Source organism: Leptopilina heterotoma, unplaced genomic scaffold, assembly GCF_015476425.1.
Source record: "Leptopilina heterotoma isolate Lh14 unplaced genomic scaffold, ASM1547642v1 Lhet_237, whole genome shotgun sequence".
Lineage (NCBI taxonomy): Eukaryota > Metazoa > Arthropoda > Insecta > Hymenoptera > Figitidae > Leptopilina > Leptopilina heterotoma.
Window position 1 is genome coordinate 1,030,489 of NW_025110953.1, and position 17,576 is coordinate 1,048,064.

The 17,576-nt window shown below is 24.1% G+C and overlaps 2 protein-coding genes across 9 annotated transcripts; one reads left to right on the forward strand and one right to left on the reverse strand.

Moving 5' to 3' along the window:
- Positions 1-495: 495 nt before the first annotated feature.
- Positions 496-12,759, forward strand: LOC122502740 (39S ribosomal protein L51, mitochondrial). Of its 2 annotated transcripts, XM_043612931.1 has the most exons (3): positions 496-667; positions 2,375-2,881; positions 12,623-12,759. In XM_043612931.1, the coding sequence occupies exon 2, from the start codon at positions 2,377-2,379 to the stop codon at positions 2,866-2,868; it is 492 nt and encodes a 163-aa protein (XP_043468866.1). In that variant the 5' UTR covers positions 496-667; positions 2,375-2,376; the 3' UTR covers positions 2,869-2,881; positions 12,623-12,759. The 2 variants fall into 2 exon arrangements, with proteins under 2 accessions (XP_043468866.1, XP_043468864.1); XM_043612929.1 differs by lacking the exon at positions 12,623-12,759 and having other exon boundaries at positions 2,375-2,932.
- Positions 4,122-17,572, reverse strand: LOC122502730 (dipeptidyl peptidase 9). 7 transcript variants are annotated; one of them, XM_043612910.1, is made up of 12 exons: positions 17,460-17,553; positions 17,151-17,369; positions 15,880-16,151; positions 15,665-15,799; positions 15,416-15,593; positions 12,618-12,859; positions 12,191-12,505; positions 11,786-12,072; positions 8,723-9,051; positions 8,129-8,383; positions 5,248-5,520; positions 4,122-4,647 (listed from the first exon to the last, which is right to left on the reverse strand). In XM_043612910.1, the coding sequence occupies exons 3-12, from the start codon at positions 16,095-16,097 to the stop codon at positions 4,300-4,302; spliced, it is 2,580 nt and encodes an 859-aa protein (XP_043468845.1). In that variant the 5' UTR covers positions 16,098-16,151; positions 17,151-17,369; positions 17,460-17,553; the 3' UTR covers positions 4,122-4,299. The 7 variants fall into 7 exon arrangements, with proteins under 7 accessions (XP_043468845.1, XP_043468842.1, XP_043468841.1 ...); XM_043612907.1 differs by having other exon boundaries at positions 15,416-15,578; positions 16,787-17,369; XM_043612906.1 differs by having other exon boundaries at positions 5,248-5,511; positions 16,787-17,369.
- Positions 17,573-17,576: the final 4 nt, after the last annotated feature.

A 17,576-nucleotide genomic window follows, 5' to 3' on the forward strand; every position in this document is an offset into this window, starting at 1 on the left:
CAGGTGTAGAAAATTATAAAATACCTTCGGTTATCTTCGCAAATTCACGAAAATGATCGAAATTTATATTTTTCGAAATAAATAATTTAGAAACAAAATTTACAATATGTAAATAATTAGTTAATACAAAAAAAAGAATAACAGATTCAAATATTTGTGTATTTACATTTATTTTTAATTAATTATATAAGATTTTTCTATTTTGTATTAAAAAAAAAAAAATTACCCCTGGCGATATGCAACACGTGTGTCGACAATGCACGTTTGTTTCTATGGAAAACCGGTAAGAATTTCTTTAAAAATATGGTTCTTTGGTGAAATATAATTGATAATGAATGATGTTAATAATAGGTATATGAATTAGTTCTTCTTAATAACTCAATTTCTTTAACTATTTCTTTTTAATTTGTTTAAATTTAAAAAATTTAAACATTATGGGTGGTTTGAATAATTAAATTTACCGCCTATTTACAGTAGTGCCATCTTATGGAAATGTTGGAAGTTGGACAGTTTCCTTTTGGAAAGAATGAAAAGTACACATGGAGTGTTGTTAATTTCTGATATAAATATTTAATTTACTTGATGTACTTGCTAAACTTACTTAATGTAGCATTAAATTACATTAGTAAGACAAATACAATAAGTGGGAGTGTTAATTAAAATCAAGGTTAGTACCAACTGAAATTTCTTACTTATAATTTGCAATTTCGAACTATTTTTAGGTTATGTTACCACAGTTTGTTTTTAACGATTTTAGTTTATTAAATGCATTTAATTTCGCTTAGTTTAAGAGCAGGCCTCGGATATTATCATTTTTACGACTATTTTCAAAAAAGGCGACTTTTTTCGATTTATATTAAAATATTATATTACTTTTTCGATTTTTCTTCCAAGCCTTCCAATTATTGCAACAAAATACCACATTTTTTTTAGTATAAAAAATGTAACTTATTTCGATTTTTATAGTGTGAAAAATAACTTTTTCAATTTTTTTCTACTATTTTCAAAAAATGCGACTATTTACGACTTATTTTAAAAAATTAGGACTTTTTCGACTTTTCTTCCACACTGTAAAAAAAAATTTCTGTAGATTTACAGTTTTGTTTAGAATTTTATAAAAACTTGTAAAATAACTTCTTTAAAAGTAGTGAATTTAAAATCCCTTCTGTAAAATTAATACTTTTAATGTGTCAATTTTACAATTTTCTGTTTTACTACTCTGAATGTAGGTAATAAAAAGACAAAAATATTACCTACATTCAGAGTAGTAAATTTACAGAAAATTGTAAAATTGACACATTAAAAGTATTAATTTTACAGAAGGGATTTTAAATTCACTACTTTTAAAGAAGTTATTTTACAAGTTTCTATAAAATTCTAAACAAAACTGTAAATCTACAGAAATTTTTTTTTACAGTGCAGAGATTGCATCAAAATCTTTCGAAAATTATTTTTGAATAATTTTTCTAATTTAAATGAAAATAATGGATTTTTTTTTCTTCAATTATTTTATTACAATTTATGAAAATCAACGTTTGAAGAAATTAAATTGCAAATTTTGAAAATAAGTGAATTTTCAAAAATGTTAATGAAAAATCTTCAAGTGTAAATTTAAATTAATAAAAATTAGCTTCTAAAAAATTATATTGAAATATTTTGAAAAAGCAATTCTTAGAATTTTTTATTCTAATTTCAATTATTTTTAAAAGATTTTATTAAATTTCCATTGTTTGAAAATTTTGCAATAGTATTTTTAATAGAAAAACTATTATCTCTCAAAAATTTTTGAAAAAATTAATTTTAACAATTTCTTTGTTATAATTTTTTGAAAATATTCTATCTTAATAATTAGAAAAAACATGGACAGTTACAATGTTTACAATTATAATAAATTGAATTTTTATATTTAAATAATTGAATTCTCGAAGAACTTTAGGAAAAATATTAAAAATAATTGACTTAGGGGTGAAGTTTAGTTCAAAATTGTTGAAAATAATTGAATTTTGAAAGGGTTATAGTTGTAATTTATAAATTTTAGAAGTTTTAAATTTTTTAAATTTTATTTCCCGTGGAAAAACAAATAAGAACAGGGTTGCCACAGGTCAGGGAAGTCAGGGAGAAGTCAAGTTTTGAATGATAAAATAATAATCAAAATAAGTTTTGAATTTAGAAATTAGTGAAAGGTCAGGAAAATATAAAATAAAATTTTTGCGGCAATAATTAATTAAATAAACGACTTTTTCGATTTTTTTTTGTGTTTTTAATCGACTAAAAAGACTTTTTTCGTAACTGAAAATCTTAAAAAAAACTATTTACCGTATTTACTGTGAATCCTGTGCATTTACTGTAACATTTTTGTAATTTCGTTCGACAGAAATGGCGAGCTTTACCAAAGGTTTATTTTCAACTTTTCGATCGTGGATTCCTCAAGTAACGACTGTTCGTCACAGATATTATGCAGAAAAAATTGCAAAGGGTCCTCTGATTAAAAGATATGGTTATTCTGAAAGAATTGACATGACAGGTCTTTTGGCTCGAGAAAGTACAGAGCGTGTTAAGCCGATGCCTGTATTTCGACCAAAAGATGCTTGGTGCCAGCATAGAGCACTTTTTGGGCAAAACGATTATATTGACATACTGGGAAATGAAGCATTACATCCTACAAGAATTTTATATAATATTCCCTCTTGGTTACGAGGTGTAAGCGGAAATGAATATCAAGTGCTGTTACGAAAGAGAAATTTATGGAAACGTGGTATTTTCCCATTGAAAAGGCCTACCAAGTGGAAAGAATTGCAGAAAAGAATCAAATATTTGTACATATTTTTAAACAGAAAAACAAAGGTTGGAACGTGGAGGAAACATTAAACTGAATGAAAAAGTATGCATATTATTATTATTATTATCATTAAATAAAGGTTTTTGAAAAACTTTCGAATTTTCAGAATCCAAAAATTCTGAACGTTCAAATGAGTGGATTTTTTTGTAGAAAATATTTTTAAAAATTACTGATTGAAAGCAAAACTAACAAATAAACTTTTTAATACGAGTAGAATTTGAATTTTTAAAATAAATAAATTTCGTCCATTTGAACTTTCAAAATTAGGGAATTTTGAATTTCTGATTTATATCTTTAGTGAAAATTAGTAAAAGAAAACAATGTTTTTATGATAACTTCTGAATTTATTAACGCAAACTTTTAAAAAATGTAGAAGTTTTACATTTATTTACAATAAAATTTAGTTATTAATTTGCAAGAAAACTTTCGTTTTATAAATTTGAGTTTTTATAATAATTAAGGATTTTATAAATTAGGAAATCAACTTATTAAAATAGTAAATTTATTTATTGATAAATCAAATTTGATATATATATAAATGAATATATATATACTTATATACGTTAGTATCTCACGAATTACATTTTTGCGAACAAGTTTCATTTTTAAATAAATTTCTCACATTAATTTTTATTAACAGGACAAAAATTATTTTTGTCACTTGTACAACTATGTACATAATATCAAAAATTCTCAAAAAAAAGAAATTAACGATCAAATTATTAAATGAACGCGTAGTAAGTAACATTCGGTATTATTTTATCGTAAATAATTCTTATGCATGAGGTCTATAACTGATAATTATAAGAATAATAATTATATATTGTACAAATAATTGAGAGTATTGTCGATTGTTTTTCTTTTTATATATATCTATATATAAAATAAAAAAAAACATATAGTTACTCTGTAATCTCTCCTACGGAGTCTAATTAACGTACAAAGTTTTCTTCAATTACGGTGAACAAGAGTAACTCTTCGCTACTTTCTCTATTCCTTTAAAAAAAAGAACAAAATATTAAGTCACGTTAAACGCGCGGAAATTCGATTTTAGCGAGATTTTTCTTCTGGCACCTTCAGCTATTTCATTTATACATTACTTTTTAGTCTATCAAGTATTTGATTGCTTTTTTTTGTAATACAATTTATCAGCAGATAAAAAAAAACGATCTTTAATACTGTATTTTCAATCGCCGTAGTTCCAGTTATAATTTATTACGACTGGATTTTTTTTCTTTTTCATAATATGTATGTAAAAATGATGTCGCAAAAACGCATTAAAAAGTGTATAATTTTTTTTTACTTCTATTTACATATAACAATTAACGGCAGTCACTCGTAGTATTTTTTTTATATATATTGTATAAATATTATATTTATACATATACATAAATGTTAGCGGTTAAATTAGATTTGTGTGAACGATGAACAATGAGAGACTAAAAAATAAGGGAAAGCATTTACAAATGATTTTGTAGAAATGATAAAAATGTTGTCTCGTAATGTTTGTTGGCGTCTAAATTTCTTAAACTGTGCCTCTCGTCGGGATAAATTTGTAATTGATAAGGTTTACCGGCCTTAATTAGGGCATTTATTAATTGACTCGTGTGATAAAAATGAACGTTCTCATCCATCATTCCGTGAATAATGAGTAATCGATTTTCTTCGTCGGGAAATTTGTTTACGTGCGATATCACAGAACCGTTTGCGTAACCCTCTTGATTGTCCTGCGGAAGATCCATATATCTTTCCGTGTATCCTGTGTCGTAAAGGTGCCAGGATGTTACAGGAGCTCCGGCAATTGCCAACTGTAAAGAATTACATTTTTTTAATATTGAAAAAAATATTTTGCAATAAAATTTAAAATTTAGTAACAGGAAATTATTTTGAATATAGAAATTATGAAAAAAAATTAGACTTTTGAAAAATTTTAATTAAAATTTTTTTCAGTTAGTTAAATTTCCATAAGTTTAAGATTTTGTCAAATTTAATTGAAATAAATTTTATGTTGTAAAGAATTTTATTTTTACACTTTTCAAAATTATTTTGAAATATAATAGTATTTTCGAAGAATTCCAATTTAAAAATTTGGAAAATAACTGATTTTTAGAAAAATTTAGAATTGGAAGGCAGGATAAGAAAGGAAAGTAAATATTTTTGATAGAAATCGGGAAGAAGTCAAAGAAATACTGAATTAAATTTTTGTGAATCGAGTAAAACGAGTTTTTTTTAGTCGTCAAATTCAATTTTTCGATAGCTACTTTTTGCTCCTTTTTTAAAAGTAATTCTTGAGTGGGAAGTCTAAATAGGAAGTAATTTTTGTAAATATTTAAATAGAAAAAAAATTGCAGTTCATTTGAAAGTGTGAAATTTAATTTAAAAAGAAGGTAAATTATTAAAATTATTACCTTAAAAACATCAGGATATTGAATCAAGCCCATGAGACTCATGTAACCGCCGTAGGACCATCCGTGAATGGCGACGCGATTTATATCAATATAATCAGTTGATTCCGCCAGCCATTTTAATACTTCCACTTGATCTTTTAATTCTACAGTTCCCATTTTACGTCGCAAATAACTTTCAAAGGCAAATCCACGATTTTGCGAACCACGTGAATCAACCATTACAACACAATATCCTTGCGCCGCGAGCATGTGCATTCGTAAATGCTTCATTCCCTATAAATGATTCAAGTTAATTCAAACCTCGATATTCATTTTTTAAGGTATTACTATCACGAAAATACAACAAAAAAATTAATTAATGCTATAAAATTGAGAAATATTAATTAAAAATCATTAATTAATAATTAAGAAATAACTTTAAGTCCAAAAATTTAAAAAAAAAGTATTTTCTTTTAAATTACAGAGATCATACTTCTTTATCTGTTTAAAATTTTGTCACCTATTTCCATAATTTCTTACTATTGTTTACGATCCGATTAATTTTTTGATGCAATATATTTCAAAAATTGTTAAATACATAAAAAAGCTCTGAATTTGTGAAAATAATTCGTTAGCTTAAATAGAAATTTTGGAAAATTCCTGAGTTTAAATTTAACTTAATAATTAGGTACAAAATTATAGATTTTCACCTTTTTTTTATTATAAATGATTCAATTAACAGGGTTGCCATAAAAATTTTATTTTATTTTTCTCTGATTTCTAGATAAAATTTTGACTTTTTCACTGACCCTAAAAAATATTTTAATATAATAGTAATTAGATACACAAAAAATTGTTCGAATACATTTATTTTTGAATATTTTTAATTGTAAACTTGTTTGAAACATCAATAGCTTTTTTTGATAAATATTTAATTATTATTTTTTACATAAAAATTAAGATTATAAAAATTTTCAAATTTAAAACCTTTTGAAATTCAATAATTTATCTCAAAATTGATACTGTAATTTCTCCAAAATTAGTTTCAAGATTTTAATTCAATTATTATTTATAAATAAAATTCTTCTCTAAATCAATTGTATTTAATAATTTTTGAGAATGATCCTTAAGAATTCAATTATTTAAAGAAAAAAAAGTTTCCCTAAAATATTGTAAGCGCAACTCTTCTAAAATTCAATTATTTTTGTTTTTAAGTAAAATTTTTTCTTGAATCATTTATAAATAATAAATTTTATTATCGTTATTCAAGAAATAAATTAGTTAAAATAAATTCAGTTTCAATTCTGTAAAGTTTTCAATTAGAAAAAATAGAAAAATAGAAATAGAAAAAACTAAAAGTTTTGTATTGAAACTTGTGATAATTTTAAAGTTCATAAGGCAAAGAAAAAAAATTCTGGAATAAAATTTTGTTAATATTTTCAAATACTGCTGGACAATAAAACCATAATTTTCTTATAAATTCTAGAAATTTAATATTTTTCTACTACTTTTGATAAAATTTACTAAGTTTGCTTATTGTTTCCTAACTTTTTTTTAAATAAGATTTCGAAGTTTAAAATTAATGCATTAAAAATAAATAAATTCTTATTAATAATTTTATGAATTTCATTTTTAATTAACGAATATTTTCAAATTTCTTTCGAATAATAATAAAAATATTCGAATTCTTTTCAAGAATTTTGGAAGAACTTTAAAATATAATTTCATTCTTCTAAAGAATTTCTTTAAATTTTTTTAAAATAATGTAGTTTTTTGGAAAACTTTTTGAGAATTTTTAAAAATAATTAAATTTCTATGAAGAATTTTATTATTAAAAAAAAATTATTCAATTTTTTAAAAATAATTGAATTCTTGCGAAGAATTATATTAAAATTGAATTGAAAATAATATAATTACTATGAAGAATTTTCTTTTATTTAAAAATAATTGAATTCTTATAAAAAATTTTATCAAAACTTTTGAATTAATATGTAATTGAATTCTTTGGACAAAATTTATTAATGTTGTGTTGACAGTAATTGAATTCTTGCGAGAATTTTATTAAAATTATATTGCAAATAATTGAATTCCTGTTAAAAATTTCATTCTTTACATAAAAATAATTGAATTCTTGTTAAATATTTTATTAAAATTAAAAAAAATAAATAATAATTGGTTAATAAGTAAATTTTTTAAAAGTTTTAATCTGAAATTATTCAAAGATTAAAGTTGATATTTAAAACTAAAAAATTTTCTAATTTGCTTAACAGTAATAAATAGAATGCAACGTTTCCCGAGTAATATTTACTGGTTAACTAATAATTTAATTGATTCAATTTTATTCAATACAAATTTCAATCGCCAAAATTTCAATTTTACTCAAATTTCATTTAATCTTAAGTAATTCAACTTTTATTGAATCCTAATTTTTATTTTTTAAAACAAGTTTAGTAATAAAATTTTTAATTGATTTTATTTTTTAATTCTATAACAGTTTAAATTATACATATTTTAATTTTAGTCAAGTTAATTAATTAATTAAATCCATTGCAACTTAAAATTATCGAATTTTCTATCTGTCTAAAGATAGAATCGATTCAAATGTCAAATTATCCAAATTTTGAACTATTTAACCTTTAATTATTATTGTTAAGAAATTTGATATATTGAAATAGAAATTAGTTACTTTGCAAAGGTAAATTTTTGTATGTAATATTTTTTTGTTACCTTTTTTAACGACTAGAAAATAACACGTTTTCTTACCTACATATTTTCAAAAAATAATTCACCTTTTCACCTATTTTAAAGGGAAAAAAAAGTACTGTGATCTCTGACATTCTCGATTTGTGTAATTGTCGTGATAGTAATACCTTAATATATAACATTTCACTAAAATACGAACCTTGAAAGTATTTGAAACGAGTTGTATTTCCGGTCCAGCGTAAACATTCATAACAGTCGGATATTTTATTCCTGGTTGATAATTATGGGGTTTGAAAATCATCGCGTAAATAGTATCACCAGAGGATATTTTGTGCGTAAAAATTTCCGGTATGAGAAGATCTAAAAATTCAACAGTCGATGGTTCTAAAATATATCCAACTGGTGTTAAAACAATACTGTCGACAGTCCAATCTGAAAGTGATACTCGAAATACCTAAAGTGATAAAATTGAAAAGGAAATTTTGAATTTATTATTAAAATAATTATTTAGTAACTAAATTTTCTATTGACTACGTACTTTTATAATATTCAAAACTAAGAAGTTTTAAACATTCAAAGGAGCGGAATTTATTTATTTCCTTTTTAAAATTCAAATCTTATTAACGTACTGCGTCACTTTTTCAAAGAATTTAATTTACTTTGTTTAATTTGCATTTTTCATTTTTATTGCACAATTTCGAAAGTGAGTTAAAATATTTCGATCATTTGAATGTTTGCAAAGTTTTTGTGAATTTAGGAGATGGCAAAATAGTAATAAAGTTGAAAAATGTACCTGAGAGGCAGGTAAAGTTTTAATTGAACTATAAACTGTGACCAGAATGGAGCAATCCTTGTTGAATGATACACTCGTGTAACTGTAACCTGGCCGAGTGAGTAAACGAACTTCCAGCGGTCGATTAAGTGAAACGGCGTAAATATGTTGCTCTAGGGGTCCCTCGCGAAAGCCAAGAAAATAAACAATCGAATTTTTCTCATCGATCCACAAATTCCTCTGTAACACCTGCCAGTCCCCCTGGGTCAAGGCGATCTTCGAAATTATTCGCGGTTCCGAGAAAACGCTATCCATTTTGTCAAGTGGCTCTTCTATTCCATTACTCGAGCCTAAAATGCAAAATTTCATCATTAGTAGAATAATTTTCTATTGTTTTTAAAAGCAATACAAAAATATTAAAATTAAAATAGGAAATAAATATGGAAACAAAACGTCAGTGAAGTTCGCAACGTTTATAATCAGCGATTGTAAGGAAAAAAAATATTCCACACGAGGAAAACATTTTAATTCCCTGTTTATTAATTTTTCTTCTTTAAATTATTGATCAAGAAAGTATGCAAAACATTTTAAATCAAAAATTTATTGTAATTTTAACCGGAAAATTATTTTTTCTCCTTAATTGTTGATTATAAATTATTATTGTTGTAAACTTCAAGAAACTTTGCCAGACAAAATTCTATTCGATGTAAAATAATATAAACATATTTATGTTTATATTATTATAATTTATATTATTTTACATCGAATAGAATTTTGTCTGGTAAAATTTTCAGTGAATCAAATTTTAAACCAGAATTTTTTTCATTTAATTGAATTCAAACTCAAGGGAACAGCTTCCTGTTTGATGATACTTATTATTTCTTCAACAAGCAATTCCTAGAAAATGTTTTTTAAACTATTATACACTCGATGTATTAATTAAAATTAAAATCATTGATTCTACTGCTAATTGAAGAAACATTCAATTTTTTAATTAATATTTGATTGATAAATATTTAAATTTTGATTGATGAATATTTATTTAATATTTTAATAATATTCAACTAATAGTTAAGTAGCAAAAATTTATTATTTAAAAAATATAATTTTTCGAAATATAATTCTACAAAAATACGATTAAATTTTCAAACAATTGTTAAAAGTAATATAATTAAATTCTTTCAAATATAAAATTTATTTTAATGAAAGACAAAACTTTTATTGTTTCAATTTTTAAAATTGTTTTCGGGAATTCAATTATCTTGAAAAAAAATTTAACTACAATTTTTCAAAAACTTCATTCTTTTTTAAATTTCCACATTAAATTGTTCAAAAATTCAATAATGTTTGTTAACCAAATATTTGAAAACTTATTATTATTTCTTTTCATTGAAATTTTAAATAATTTTAATGTACAACTTTTTGAAATTGAACTATTTCTAAAAATTACAACTGCAATTTTTCCAAAAGTCAATTATTTTTTAGAATTTTTGAATAAAATTATTCAAAATTTTAATTCTTTTCAAAGAGAAAATATTATGTTAATAATTTTTTTAAATAAACATTCAAATATTTTTATAAATTTACGGCGATTAAAATTTTAACAAGATTTCAATTTAAAAACCTTTTAAAATTTAATTATTTCTTAAAATTCTTGTCATAACGCTTCAAATTTTCAATTATTTTTCAAAATTTTAACTGAAATTCTTTTTCAAATCAATTCTTATTATCAACGATAATAATTTAATTATTTAAAAATAAAAATTGTTGTAAAATTTAATTATTTTCCAAATTTTTAGATACAATCAAAAAATTCAAAGACATGCAATTAAAAATAATTTTTTAAAGTGAGAAAAAAATTCTCTGATCCTATAAAATTTATTTTAATGAAATTTAAAAAAATTTGCTTTTTTCCAATTTTTTAAAAATATTTTCGGGAATTCAACTATTTTCAAAAAATTTTAATTACGATTTTTTAAAAACCTCATTTTTTCAGAATTTCTCAATAGAATTTTTCAAATTTCATTAATTTTTGTTTAATAAATATTTGAATACTTATTGTTATTTATTTGCCCTCTAGGAATTAAAATTTCAAAATACTTTGAATGTAAAACCTTTTGAAATTTAATTATTTTTAAAAATTGGAAAAACAATTCTTTCAATTCTTCAAATATTTTCTAAAATTTGAACTGAAATTCTTTTTCAAGTCAATTCTTTTTAAAATTCAACGATAATTGAATTATTTAAATACAAAATTTTTTGTAAAATTTAATTATTTTCTAAATTTTAAGTCACAATTTTTTAAAAATACAATAAAATGCTTTTAAAAATAATTTTGTAAAGTGCGAAAGAAAATTCTTTGATATATATTTATTTTAATAAAATTTGATATAATTTACTATTTTTCCATTAAAATTATTTTCGGGATTTCAACTATTTTCAAAAAATTTTAATTACGTTTTTTTAAAATCCTAATTTTTTCAGAATTTCACAATGGAATTTTTCAAATTTCATTAATTTATGTTTAATAAATATTTGAATACTTATTATTTATTTGTCCGTCAGGAATTAAAAATTCAAAATACTTTCAATATAAAACCGTTTGAAATTTAATTATTTCTAAAAATTGGAACTGCAATTCTTTGAATTCTTCAAATATTTTCTAAAATTTGAACTGAAATTCTTTTTGAAATCAATTCTTATCAAAAAGTTGAACGAGAATTCAATTATTTAAATACAAAAATAAATAATTGATTATTTCTAAAAATTGCAATTGTAACTACTTCCGGATTTTTTTTAATTTGAGAAAGAAAATTCATTATTTAAGATTTTCAATAACTTAATTTTTTTTTATCTACTTTGGATAAAATTTCCTTATTTTAGTTATTTCTCTGTCCTGTGAAAATCTTGTTTTTGTAAAAATTCTAGAGGAATTGATTTCACTAAAACACTAGTTACTCTATTTACAAATTAATTGTCAAACTTTTGACATGACAATTTGAGCTGCAAAACAATTTGGAATGAAAAAGCCGTAAATTGACGTGAGGACAGAATATCTCGATTATTATTATAAAAATTACACACCTGCTATACTGGACGTGACAAGATACAAGTGTCTGAAGTTTGTCTCCTCGCTTCCCCAGATAAATTTTATTTCCGTTGGATCGTCAGACGGCAAGAAATAAAGTAAATCATTCACATTGATCCAGCAAGAATTGTGCTCGGAATAAATGACCTGAACACTTGACGACGATGGTGTCACGTGATTTTCACAATTGTAAACGTTTGGCGGCGGTTCGCAGAAGTTGTCTAAGGATAATAAAACTAACTCGAGTCTTTGTTGCTTTCTATCTAATAATTGCACCCAAATGCTGGAATAAAATTCAATTATTGATTCGTTATTTATCAAATATTTAATAATTGATATTAAATTGAAAAGTTGTTGAAGAGGTAAAATTTTGAAACTAGTTTAAATTATTCGTTACTCACTGTCGTCCGTCAGGTGTCCAGCCTGCTCGAACCATATATTCCATCCAGGGAAACATGATATGAAGCGGGAATTGCAATTCAAGATTCTTTATGTCCACGATTTGTAATGTGTCAGTTAATTTAAATTGCACCATTTTTAAATTACTTCGTGCATTATTTGATCCCGCTCGGGGAAAGCGAAATTCGTCCATTTCCTCGGAACTTGTTGTCATTGAGGGTTGACGGAAAATTTTCACATCACTCTCATCGACTTCCTCGTAAACGATCCGGTAAATTCCATCTTCCGATTTTGGCTGCCACCAGAAACCCGTGTAACTAAAAGAGAAAAATTAATTTCATTTCATTTGTAGAATTTATTTCCATAGAGAAAGTATTATTTTATTTACTCTTGTGGAATATGAGTAATTATTGATTTCGAGTGACAAACCGTAGGAATTCCTCCTGCATCACGTACGATGGAGTCGCTGCCGTGAGAGGATCATCGGCCAGACTTCGACTACCTTTTCGCGCGTGGGTCAATCTTACGGAAGATCCTGTAATGCAGTGGGACAAATGCAAATCACCAGCACACGTGTGGGCCACCAAAGCACTGTTCCAGGGACAAATTTGCGGACACAATTTAGCGCCAGGTGTCGACATTCGAATTTCCGATGGAAACAATGCTCCGGGCTAGAATATAAGTTATTAATTTTTTTTTATTGCATAAACCAACGAGAATTTGAAGAAACAATCAATAAATTTCGTTTACTTGATCGTTTAAAACTTCAGGAATTATTATTACTCAGTTAAATTGAAGTTAATTAATTAGTTAATCAAATTTAATTAAGAAAGGTCAGGGAATTCAGAAAAAAGTCAGGGAAAGTAGAAATGGTTAGGAAAATCAGGGAAAAGTCAGGGATTTGTATTAAAAGTACTGGAAAAAATTAAATGTTTAGAATTTATAAGAAAATTCTGAATTTTTGTCTTTTTGTTTGCCTCATAAACTATAAAATTACCAAGAATTCTAAACAAAACCTTAAATTTCTTCTATTTCTGACAATAATTTATTTTAAATAACTTAACTCTATTGAAGAACTGCCATAAAGTTATTACTTATAAATCATTTAATAAAATATTTTTTATTTTAATTCAACTATCTTAATAAATTCAATTATATTCAAGAACTCTTATAAAATACATTGTAAAATTCAATTATTTTTATAAACAAAAATATTCATCAAAATTGAAATATTTTCAAAAATTTTAATAAAATTCTTAACAACATTTCAATTATTTTTCAAAAAAATTCAATTATTAAAAAAAAAATTTTTATATTTATTTCCATAAGTAATAAAATTTTCCATAAAAATTCAATTATTTCATAAATTACAAAACTCTTCACAGACATTTAATAATTTTAACAAATTTTTATAAAATTTTTCCTGAAAATTCAATTCTTTTCGTAAATAATAAAATTCTCCATAAGAATTCAATTATTTTCATAAATTACAAAACTCTTCTTAGAAATTTAATCATTTTAACAAATTTTCATAAAATTCTTCCTGAAATTTCAATTCTTTTCGTAATCGTAAATATAATAAAAGTTTTTATAAAAATTCCATTATTTTCATAAATTACAAAACTCTTCACAGAATTTTATCATTTTAACAAAGTTTTAGAAAATTCCGAGGAAAATTCTTCCCGAAAATTCAATTATTTAAAATAGAATTTGCATAAACTTTTTTGAAAAAATCAAATGGTTTAAAATTTGGCATTTATTTTCATAAATAATAAAATCATTCGTAGGAAATCAATTATTTTTATAAATAATATTCATCACAAGAATTCAATTATTATCAAAAGTAATAAAATTCAATTATTTAAAAAAATTTCATTAAAATTTATTGCAAAAGTTCAATTATATTCAAAAAGTTTTCTTAATTCAATAATTTGAACCTATATCTATTATTTTAATAAAATTTCGCAAAAGAATTCAATTATTTAAAAACAATTTTGAGAAAGTTCTACACCAATATTCAATTATTTTCTAAAATAATGCAAATTTCACAGGAATTCAATTATTAAAAAATTTGATTTTTTCGAAAAAATCAATTGTTTGAAACTTTTTTTTTTATAAAATTCTTCGAAATAATTCAATTATTTTCATAATTAATAAAACTCATTGCAGAATTTCAATTATTGTTAATACATTTTTAATCAAATTTCTCGAAAAATGTAATTATTTTTAAAAATGTTATTCAAATTCGTCGAAAGAATTCAATTATTTAAAAATTTATTGATAAAATTATGTATATGAATTCAATTTTAAGTAACATTCAATTATTCTATAAATTGTCTATGTTTGTATTTAAATAATTGTATTTTCGCAGAATTTTGTAATAAAAATTTATTTAAAAATTAATTTCAGTTAAAGTTTTAGATAATAATTGAATTTTGAAGAAGTTACTAATAATTGAAATTTTGAGAAATAATTGAATTTTGTAAAGATTTTAAATTAAATCTTTAAAAATCTGAATTTTTCATACTTTCAATTAAAAATTCTGTGGAATTAATTTTTTTCAAAAATTGTAATCGAAATATTTAAAAATTATTTCAATTTTTTATTTTCTAATGTATATTTAATTGAAGAATTTCCGAGTAATCGAAGTTGCGTAAAATTGAATTGTAAACAAATGAATTTGAAAATTCTCGAAAGAACTTTATCAAGAATTATTAAAAATAATTGATTTAAAGGAGAATTTTATTTAAAAATTGTAGAAAATAATAATTGAATTGAAATGATGAAAATAATTTTGAAGAAGTTAAAGTAACAATATTCTTATATTATAGGTAATATAAAATAATGATTTTATCACTCTGTCACTTTTAATTATTATAAGTTATTGAATTTCAAAAGATTTGAATTTGAAATCGTTTGAAAATTTTAATTCCCATGGAAAAATAATAATTAAATATTTATTCAAAAAAGAATTTATTGATGTTTTTGAATAATTTTACAATTTCAAAAATTTGTAAACAAATGTAATAGAACATTTTTTTTGAGTATCTAATAATTTTTAGAGTGAATCAGAATATTCTTTAGGGTCAGGGAAAAAGTCAAAATTTTGTCAGGAAAATGTCAGGGAAAAACAAAATTAAATTTTTGTGGCAACTCTGAAAGGTGCTCGAAATTTTACAAAGAATTTTAATTACTGAAAGAAATGAATAAGGGACAATTTTAATTACCACGAATCCAGTGTCGACACATTGATAGAGATTGCTCGCCGCTGGAAAGACCAATTTTCCACTTTCCGCATGTAGTTCGTAACTCGTTATGCCAAAAGTGACAAGTCTTTTTCTCTCCCAAAGTAATTGTTCTTCTTTCGATAGACGATTAGAGTTGGCAACACTAAAAAGAGTTTTTCTGTTTCAGAAAATTTACCAAGTTCTAAATTATCAGAGAAATGATTTATTTTAGTGAAAAATAATAAGCACATTTGAAAATTTGCCTCGATTACTGGCTGCCAATGTAATTTGTAACCATTCGCATGATCCGAGTGACCAATGTCGACGTATAAGAGTGTTGTCTCGTAGCCACTGCTCGACGAACTGAGAAAATAAATTCTCGTCCTGAAAACAAAAATTTTCCAATTTAATTTAATTAGAAATTTCTATTATTAACAAATTTTGTTTTTGATTTTATTAATTACCTTCCATCAGGTAATGATCTAAATGAAACTGATCCTGGAATCGAACCAGAAAGCATTCCAGAGAATCGTCGACGCAAATCGCTGACGACTCCGCCAAGTTCAGTCCAAGATTTTTTTGGCGGATCAATTTCTTGTCTCATGTGCACTCCGACTTCGTTGCAAAATTCCATGATTCCCTGAACTCCTTGAACTAATTTGGACGGCAGCAAAGACTGCATCTGCCGTAGGCAGAAGCTATGTTTTGGCGAATAGCTTCTAAACGAAGGAAACAGCTGTAAGGAAAAAGAAACAATATTCAAAATTTTTAATCCAAGAAAAAAAAAACTCTCCTCAATAATGAAAAATATGGAAAAAAAATATTAAAGTTAAATGTAATTTAAATTAACATTACTCTTCATATTTAAATTCAATTAACTTATGTGGAAGCAATAAAATGACAGAAAATTTGTATGTAAACATGTTGCGCAAGCAAAAAGCCGATGAGTTAGTTAAAGATCTGCAATCAGCAACTGTAAATTATCCTATCATATAAATCACCTTTAAAAAAGTTTGCAAAAAAACTCGCACTAAAAACAAATACAAAAAAAAATGGAATTAAAATTATTTCTATAAATAAAAAAAAATATTTTCATTTAAAACTCTTTAAAAAGAAATAGTAAATTTTTTTTTAGCAAATATCCCATTTTGCAAAAATGGATTAAATATTACTTTCATTCAAATGACGAACTCGAAACTGTCAATCCATGAAAAGAGAGCGTCGTATGACGAAATTTTTTCATCACTAAAAATGATTATAAAATTTTTGCCAAAACAAATGGTTATTATTATGAAATAATTGCAAGAAATCTGGCAAAGCGACAAATTCCTAAAATTATAACAATGCTCCAAATTATTAATCGTGTCTTACATCCAGCAACATAAGAAAATCACTTTTCCACAATTCAAAAATAAGAAATTTCACTCAAATCTTTGTCTTCACATATGTAATGTCCGATACTTTCTTTATAACGTTTATAACACTTTCTATGAAATTTGATACGTGAAAGGGAGTGTGGAATGTATAATTAAACTCCCAAAATTCATTTGGCATTAAAAAAAAGCAAAAAATTCTAATCGTCTTTTATTGATAATAAAAATGACAAGTGTCCGCTGATAATGAAAACATAGATTCACTGATAAACAATGAAATGAAAACAATCGAAAACTCTCCCCAAACACTGCTGTCAAATTATTTGATTATATTTGAGGTTAGGTTCGTATATAAGGCTCACTTTCACTTTTTACCAATAACCACTTCTTTTTTTTTCTTCTTCTTCTTCTTTTTTGCCGTTACGTGGCAATTTTTATCCGCGTTGTTAGTACATCACTGAGATTTCTCATAAAATTACCACCAACACATTCATGGATAACTGTCAGAACATATACGGATCATGACATCTCTTTTTTTCTACATTATCCAGTAGCGAAGCAAGCGGAAGTATAAAAAGATTCTAACAAAGAAACGTAAATTAACATAATTTCCTGTTATGTGATATCACTTTTTTTTATCCAGTATAAAGCACTTATCGATTAATAATTACCTTTATGTTTGAATTACGAAAAACCAGCTATTTAAAAGAAAATTATGACCGAACAATGAAATCATTCCAAGACCTGTTCTTCTGTCAATCTCCCCCTCTCTTCCCGCCGTAACTGGA